An 8,928-nucleotide genomic window follows, 5' to 3' on the forward strand; every position below is an offset into this window, starting at 1 on the left:
TTGCTTCCTCTATAATCAGGCCTTTGGCTGATTAAACAATCTATGGCCTTTTAAATGTGTTGGTTGGAGGGGGACTGTTATTGGTTTGGTTATGTATTCTGTGTTCTCATTTTGTATTATTATGCTGTAAATTGCCCTGTGGTCTTTGGATGAAGGGCACTATACAAATTTAATTAATACATAAATAAAATAAAGGCATTTTTACTTCTTTTCAGAGCAATTTTATCAGACAGGATCTTCTGTGTTCTTAACCTCCAGCAGTTCAGCACTTGGTGATAAACAGGATTAGAAGTCCCAAGGGACACTGGCCAGATCAGCATATCATTCTTTAAATGCCTATCTAAACTTATATGGGTTTCAGTACCACAGTGACAAAGGCTTTCTGTTATTTGTTACACAGTATAATGCTCTTCAAGATACTCATGTTATACAAGCAAGGCATCTCTTTGGAAGGCAGCACTCTATGGAAAGCAAGCTACAAGCTTTATTCCCTTGGAGGAGAAAAAATATTCTATTAAACATCCCATACCTTTATTTCAAGGATCTCCAGGCAGTGTACATAGTTTGCCCTCATCCCATTCTTATCCTTACACTATCCTTGTGATATAGGCTAGGCTAAGAAAGAAGGTCCTACAGTAAGCTTTGTAGTAAAGTAGGGATTTGAAAAATAATTATTATTATTATTATTATTATTATTATCATCATCATCATCATCATCATCATCATCATCATCATTATTTCTATGCCGCCCATCTTACTGGGTTGCTCCAGTCATTCTGGGCAGCTTCCAACCAATTATATCAAATACCATAAACTTCCCTATACAGGGCTGCCTTCAGATGTCTTCTAAAAGTCAGATAGTTGTTTCAATGACATTGACAGGAGGACGTTTCATAGGGTGGGTGCCAACTACTGAGAAAGCCCTCTGCCTGGTTCCCTGTAACCTAACTTCTCACAATCAGGGAACTGCCAGAAGGCCCTCAGAGCTGGATCTCAGCCTTCAGGCATACAGGGCCGAACCCAGGGCTTCCCTGTCCTAGACTGACTCACCAACCACAACACTGAGCTGGCTGGCTCTTCACATTACCAGAAACTGCAGCATAAGGTTGATTGCAACAGATCAAGACCAAAGGCAACTCTTCAGTAGACAAAATTTTTTTGTTTTGTTTTTTTTTTTGTTTTTTTGTGGGTTGGGAGGGGAGGTAGACACAAAAGAATGTTAACAAGGTTAGTGAAATATGACCGAAGGAAAAAAGCCTTGCCCTTCCAAGCTCATGTAACTCTGCACCTTTGAAAGTGCCAAGTAACAGAAAGATTCTGCTCAGAAGAGTTACAACATTTGGGTTAGTGTGCAATTCATTTAGTAAGTGACAAATCTGAGAAAATGTGGTGTGGATGGTGCGTAAGAGATTAACTAAACTGGACGGTTAATGGCCATTTCCCTAGATAGCCTTTAGCTCTTCCTGGCAACTCTATTTCAGCAGTTGCACACTTAAAATGAGTGGGTTATACAGTACCAAGTTTTTAAGGCAGAAAAAATATCTGAAGGGAATTAAGAAGGAAGTGGCCTTAGTGTGAACCTGTTCCCCTTCCGAAAATCTACACTAGTTGTTGCTTATCTTCAGACTACGAATTCCCATTACATCACATTCATGGTGGTGACCTCTTACCAAAAGGCATTGCTTAGTTTCCTGTTTTCCACACAGTGAAAGTGTTCTAACACCACTGAAATCACACTAACAATATGATTCTATGCATGTTTAGGAAATGAATAAAAACTTTTTAACTAGTGGTTAGATACTGCAAGGGAATATATTTCTATGGCATTTCCACAGGCCACTAACCACCTGACATTAGCAACCAAGTGAACCTGATTCACCAAATCTTTAAAAGCTAGTCAGAATACGTGGCCCTTGAGATAGCCACTAAAAAAAATACATAATAATCTTCAGTTCAAGCAGGCAACAAAGAGATGAATGTGCAAGTGAAATGGCAGCACCAGGCAAACCAACCAAACTAAAGCAGTCACATCTGAACTAAAGAACCTACATCAGGGATAGGAGATGAGAGCAAACCTTATTGCTCATCAGCCAGAAAACATGGAAGATCATGGCCAGAGTGCAAACAACAAAGCTGAGAACATTTTCCTGGTCGTTAGAAAGTTATGCAGCTTATGCTTGGCAAAAGCCCTCATAACCTTGGGAATCAAACTGGCTTCCTGCAGGAGCTCACACAGGGGATGCTACTGTTGGTGAACCTATATTCTACCTAACAGAGGGTTCTATCCACCGTTAATAATCACAAAGCAACTACTCTATTCTGAACTTAAAGATGGAAAGCGTAATGCTGGTGGTCAACAAAAGAAGCTTAAAGACTGTCTCAAGGCAAATCTAAACAAATGTAGTATAAACACTGACAACTGGGAAACACTGGCCTGCGAGTGCTCCAGTTGGAGAACAGCCTTTGCCAAAGGTGTCATGGGCTTTGAAGACATTCGACCTCATGACGCAAGGGAGAAATGTGCTAGGAGGAAGGCATGCTTGGCAAATCCACACCATGATAAGCTCCCGCCTGGAAACCAATGTCACCACTGTGGAAGGACGTGTGGATCAGGAACTGGCCTCTACAGTCACTTACGGACTCATTGTTAAAACCGTGTTTATGGAAGACTATCTTACTTGGCTACAAGTGATTGCCAAAGAAGAAGAAGAAGAAGACGAAGAAGAGGAGGAGGAGGAGGAGGAGAACAGTTGTACAGTTCTTTATCTGTTTGACATCAGATGGGAAGGCGTTCCACAGGGCGGGCGCCACTACCGAGAAGGCCCTCTGCCTGGTTCCCTGTAACTTTGTTTCTCACAGTGTGGGAACTGCCAGAAGGCCCTTGGCGCTGGACCTCAGTGTCCAGGTTAAATGGTGGGGGTGGTCATACGTTAGTCGTACATAGAGCAGACCCATTTAAATTAAGGAGCATGACTAGCTTATCATCCATTAATTTCAATGAGTTTCTGAGTAAAATTTATTTGGATGCAACCCTGGACTTTTGAGCAGAACTTGCCACTGTGAAGAGTGAATTAACTTAGTCCCTTCAGGATATCCTGGTTCAAAATTAAATGACAAGTTTACAACTTCACAAGCATTCACTCATTCTGTCTGCTTGTGATACGCTGTTGATTTAGTAAACCCAGAGCTTCCACCACAATTTGGGTGTGTCTGTAGTGGAAAGGAAGCAGGAAAAGAGCTGGCAACTACTGGTAAACAGCATGAAGGAGAACCTTTATTTGAACAGTTAGTTAGGCATGTGGCCAGTCAAAATAAGATGTGTTCACATGACTGGTCCAGTATTTCTAAAAAGTTTAATGCTACTAGGACAAAAGAGAGATGTTTATCCATCAACACATCTGATACTTATGTTGATTATAACAACAAAATTAGTTAAATGCTGGGCAGGGTTTCTATAGACATGAATAATTCACAACACACATAATTTTCATTTTCAATGTTAACCACAATTGCAATTCTAAAATTAAGGTAGTTTGGCATAAAATCTGATAATGTTTGAAGTATCTTTGTTGTTGTTGAGCAAATATTGTAGTGATTAGTTGACCAAATAATTTTGACAAGCCAAAAAGAATGTCAGGGGAAGGACAAGTATAAAGAGCTCTGGCTTCACTTTAAAAGTCAACTTCTATCAGGCTACAGTAAGTGAGAGAAGGGAGGGAGGGCCACCTCTTAGGCTCAACTGAGAGACCAATAACTTTTGGCTTTCCTCTCTTTGAACTGCTTCCATTCCAGCTGGCCATTGTAAGAACACTAAAAACTAGTGTCTGTCTGTGTTTCCTTTTCTCTCCTCCCTCCTAATTCTTTTTGTGTTACGTATTTTAGACTGTAAGCCTGAGAACAAGTACTATTTTATTACTGATCTTTGCAACCACTCAGGGAACGTTTTCAGTTAACGAGTGGGGCAAAAATACTTTGAGATTATCTACAAGCAATTATTGCAAGTATTTTGTAAATGGTTTTAGGTAAGAAAAAAATACCAGAAAAAATGTGGGTCTAAAGCAGGCAATGAAAAAGAAACGGTGCAATATGCTTTTCAAATTTGATTAGCATGTCAAAAAAATCTAAGTAAACACGCATAGCTTTGACACTGTAAATCTGTATGGAAATACTAACATAAAAACCTTTCTAATGCAACTGATGCTACTTTTTGAGCTGTGTTATAACCTGGGTGACATACCCAAATTACTTCTGTTGAGGTTAAATACCATTTCAAAGTCATGTAAATCCTATGCTCAGCCACCAGTAAAGCTCAGAAGCTCACCATCAGGTGTGATAATAAAGGCTAACATACCATACTGGCAGTCACTCCCACAGGAAGACCCTATAATTTTTTTTCTATCACAGTTAAATTCCCAAAAATGAAATTATTTTATGCAACCTAGGAATTGTAAGTTTTGGAAGACTGGCCCTTGGGTTCTCTCCAATTGCACCATGTGTTGCAATTATAAGCAAACTTTCTTGGGAACTTTATTTTTCAAGTGCCTCATTTTTTTCAAATTACAGCTTTACAGAGATTAAGGAAAACACAATCCTTGCCTGAAGCCTTACAGCATAATAGGCAAAATACAAAAAAGGGAAAGAGAATGTGGGACCGAACAGGAAAACAAGCAAGGTTAGGCACCAGTTAGTCGTGAAGTTCAAATGAATTCAGCAATGCTTACTTTCAAGTCAGCATATTTCGGAGGGCTCTGCACGACAGCTACAGACAAATTCAGTACTCTGAATGCAGATAAGCAACACTAGTACCAAAGACAGCTCAAAGACCACATGCTCAAGCAAAGCAGCCTCAAGTCCAATGGAGTATCTATACCCATCAACCTACGTCTTACAGGCCATATTCAACAGTAAAAGGATGGCACACAGTAGTGCTCCATAAGTGCTTTGTAAGTCTGGGAGAAAGTTTCTCCTGTTAAAACAAAATTAGGCAACACCAACAGCTAGCTAGCTAGCTAGCTAGCTGCAATGTGCCAAAGCAAGCTATAAAAGTTTGCTTATATCTTAAAAAAAGTTTGACAACAATTGAGCCAGGCATTTTCTTTACATAGCTTTTGTTGAATGACATATGAAATGCAAACACATAGAACCAATAAACAGCACCAATCATGTCATCACCTTGATGCTGCCTGCAGGATTCCAGCAGCAGTAAAGTGACAATAAAGAGCAACATGCTACTCTTTTGGAAGACACTAGTAAAGTAGTTCACTTGAGTAGCCTACCTTCCACGTCGTACCACTGAGCACCATTGGTGATGCCATCTTGGAAGGTTTCTTCTTCCTCCCCAGGGCAGTTTGGGGTGCCGGTTTTCATTATTGGATGGTTTGATGCATAAGCCTTTGCCAAATACCTGAATACCTCATCATCGGCAGATTTGCTGTACACCCCAGAGGTCTTGTGCACAGCGGAGTCATCAAATGGATAGCTTGCAACAACAGATCCCCCGTGCAGGTTCCCGGAAAGCACAAACCTGTTTTCAACAGAAGCGCAAGAGTCATCAGAACCAGAAAAGATAACTGCAGGGTAAAGATGCAATTAGATTAATGTGGCATGTTTTATCCCATCACACTAAATTTCTTTAATGAAGCAGCACAATCAACATTTGGAAGAAACACGGTGGCTCTTTTTAGAAACTGCAAAACAACTTGTCAACAAGAGAAGATGATTCCTGGGTAAGTGTGATGCAGTTTACAGAGTGCTGCGTTTAGAAGGGGGGACCACACCAACCCCTGTATTTCAAAAGCCAGTTCACAATGAAGGAACTAGTATTAGAGGTGAAAGTCAATTCAGACCATTATCAGCAATTAAGTTGGCAAACAAACTGGGTGCTAAACACAAGAAGCCAGGTCATAAAAATAAGTTACAAGCAGCAGAACCTACAAGCATAGAAATTTTAGGGTGACTATTCCTATAAGCTTGTCAACACCAATTGAGATTCAGACTGATGGGAATTAAGATTGCAAACTAGTTAGGAAATGGAAGTGCCTAGGAAACAGCAAAGATTTCCTTAGCCCTGTCACAAGCGACTGTACTCTTTAAGCTTTTTTCTCAGCTGATAAAGGAACTTAGGGTTCCTTCCAAAAGCACTTGATATTACGCATTTGGATTTTTTAAACCCGCCAAGATCAGAAAAGCCCCATTTTAAACAAACTACTGAGCACCAACCAGAGCACTGCATTCTATTCAAGAAAAACAACTCATAAATTGTTAAACTAAAGCATGCATAAAGCTTGATGTTTATTCAGTTTTGTACCAGTGACATAGTATTGCAATTGTAATCATTTTAAGCCCTATAACAAGGCAGAAGGGCAACCACAAAGGACTGCCTTGTTTAGCCAGCTTTAGCGGCTTCTGTTATTTTAATTTGAGGTAATTTTAAACAGATAGAGCTGAGAGAATGTAGATTTGAATGTGCATTGTCACATGGAAGATCTTGAGACACCCAACATAAGAAGTCAGATTTTGTACATTAGAACGGCAACAAGCACATTCGCAAATCCTTATTGGGCTCTTGTTTTCATTCAGGCAGAAAAACACCAACAGAACATCAAGACCACTGCATGATAATAAATTTCAAGTTTGGAAGAATAGTATTTTGCAGTGACCAAAGGCAACACTGCTTCTTACCATGTTTTTGCCACAAGCAAACCCAGTTCTCTCAGTAGCCAATACGTTCCTGTGCAAAGGGGACAAGCCATACAAACAGCATCTTCTCCAACCGTAACTACCCCCCAACCAGCCCAGAAATCCTAACCATTCACAGTACAGTGGTATCTTGGTTCTCAAACGCCTTGATACTTGTATGTTTTGGCTCCCAAACACCGAAAACCCGGAAGTAAGTGTTCTGGTTTTTAAACTTTTTTTGGAAGCCGAATGTCTGACGCAGCTTCCACTTGAGTGCAGGAAGCTCCTGCAGCCAATTGGAAGCTGCGCCTTGATTTTCATTTTTGGAAGTCGAACAGACTTCCGGAATGGATTACATTCAAGAACCAATATACGACTGTATAAAAAATGTGCAATCCCTTGGACCTTCAGAATCAAAAATTGTTTGATTCAGAATAAAAAAAAAGTCCCATCATAGCCACAGATACTTCTTCAAGGGTAAAATCCTCTCTCCATGGCTTCTCTAACTACACACTCCAGATCTCCTACCCAGTTCTCTACAATTGTAAGGCCACCTGGAAACTGGCTTCACCCACAAAAGACCACCTATACTGAGAATCATCTACTGAAACCTTGTTGTCTGTTTCCCCTTCATAAGAGTTGTTGGGGGGGGTGTGACACAGAACAGGACCAAGCTATCTCCGTGACAGCACAAAGGAACTTACTTCCCAGGAGTCTCATCTGGCTTAGTTAAGCTCTCTCACCTCAGTTTTTAAGTACCAGGTGATGGAAATGTGTTTAACTGCTGGTGTTTCTGTCACTTCTATTTAGATGTTATGTTGGTTTCTTTTTGATAGTACAGTATTATGTTTTTATTTCTTTAATCCACTTTGTGACATAGGGAAGGGGATTAAGAGCAGATAGTACCAAGGGAACTGGAAAATAACCAACACAGCACCTGAGCCTCAAGAGGATGTCAGGAATGAAGAGAGGAAAATTACAGTTGCCCAACACATTTTGGCATGTTACCTTCTTGGGGTCATGACATTTTCTCCCTCTTCTACATTTACCCTTTTGTGTGAAAAACAGCAATGGTGTAGCAATAAACCAAAACACAATTGCAGTTTTCAATAAACGTTTTAATCCCTAGTATCTAGTTGAGGCTTTGCATCCTCATTTTTGGTTTCCAGCCAAAAATGTAGAAAATACTTCCATCCCCCCATGAGAAAATAAGCTAGATCCTGGGCTTCAAAAAGGGACAAGCCAAGACATCCAATTATCCAGTGTCCCCAACCCAGTACAGAACAACTGCCACCCATGGACCTCTTAAAACCTTCCACTGCACCCCCAAATGACATAGACAGCATATGAGGCGGCCCAGCCCTGACTGAAACACCCAGTAGGGATCCCACCACCTAACCCAAGAAGCTCCGCCAACCAATGAAAGCTCAACTGGCTCAGCACTATTAGACCTGGCCCCCAGGGAAAAGCCTGGCCTGCCAAGCATCATGTAAGATTCTACACTTAGGCAGGAAGAACCAGCAGCACAAATATAACACAGGAGCTGACTGAATTGCCAGTAGTACATGTGAAAAGGATCCAGGGGTGTTAGTAAACCACAAGCTGAACATGAGTCAACAGTGTGATGCAGAAATAAAAAGAACTTAGGCTATTCTAGGCTGCATCAACAGAAGTCTCATGTCCAGATCAAGGGAAGTAATAATCCCGCTGTATTCTGTCTTGATTTGGTCCCAGGCCCACCTAGAGGTGGGCACCACAATTCAAGGATATTGACGAGCTGAAATATGTGCAGAGGAGGGCAACCAAGATGATCAAGGGTGGAAACCAAGCCTTATGAGGAATCATTGAGGGAATTGGGCATGTTTAGTCTGGTAAAGAGGAGACTGAGAGGAAATATGAAAGACATCTTCAAATATCTAAAGGGTTGTCACTTGGAAGATGCAGCAAGCTTGTTTTCCCCTGCTCTGGAGGCTGGGATCCAAACCAATGGGTTCAAGTTACAAGAAAGGAGTTTACGACTAAATATCAGCAATAACTTTCTGACAGTAAGAGCTGTACAGAAAGACTTCCATGAGAGGTGGTGGACTCTCCTTTCTTGGAGGTTTTAAACAGATTTTGGATGGCCATCTGTCACAGCATTCGAAATTCACCAGGAGCCAGGCACATTTTGCACATAGCTTTTGACTACTTGTACCAATTGAAGATGTCTGACATCTCCATCATCTGCAGGTACATGCCTGGGGATCCTTG

The 8,928-nt window shown here is 40.9% G+C and overlaps 1 protein-coding gene across 1 annotated transcript in view; it reads right to left on the reverse strand.

Moving 5' to 3' along the window:
• The window catches only part of CPD (carboxypeptidase D), a 36,497-nt gene that overhangs the window by 24,460 nt on the left and 3,109 nt on the right, over window positions 1–8,928 (reverse strand). The window contains exon 2 of the mRNA XM_081890154.1: window positions 5,277–5,524. Within this exon, the coding sequence (XP_081746280.1) occupies window positions 5,277–5,524 (248 nt within the window). The remainder of the gene's footprint in view (window positions 1–5,276; window positions 5,525–8,928) is intronic.

This window comes from Podarcis melisellensis (assembly GCF_964234715.1).
Source record: "Podarcis melisellensis genome assembly, chromosome: 15".
Lineage (NCBI taxonomy): Eukaryota > Metazoa > Chordata > Lepidosauria > Squamata > Lacertidae > Podarcis > Podarcis melisellensis.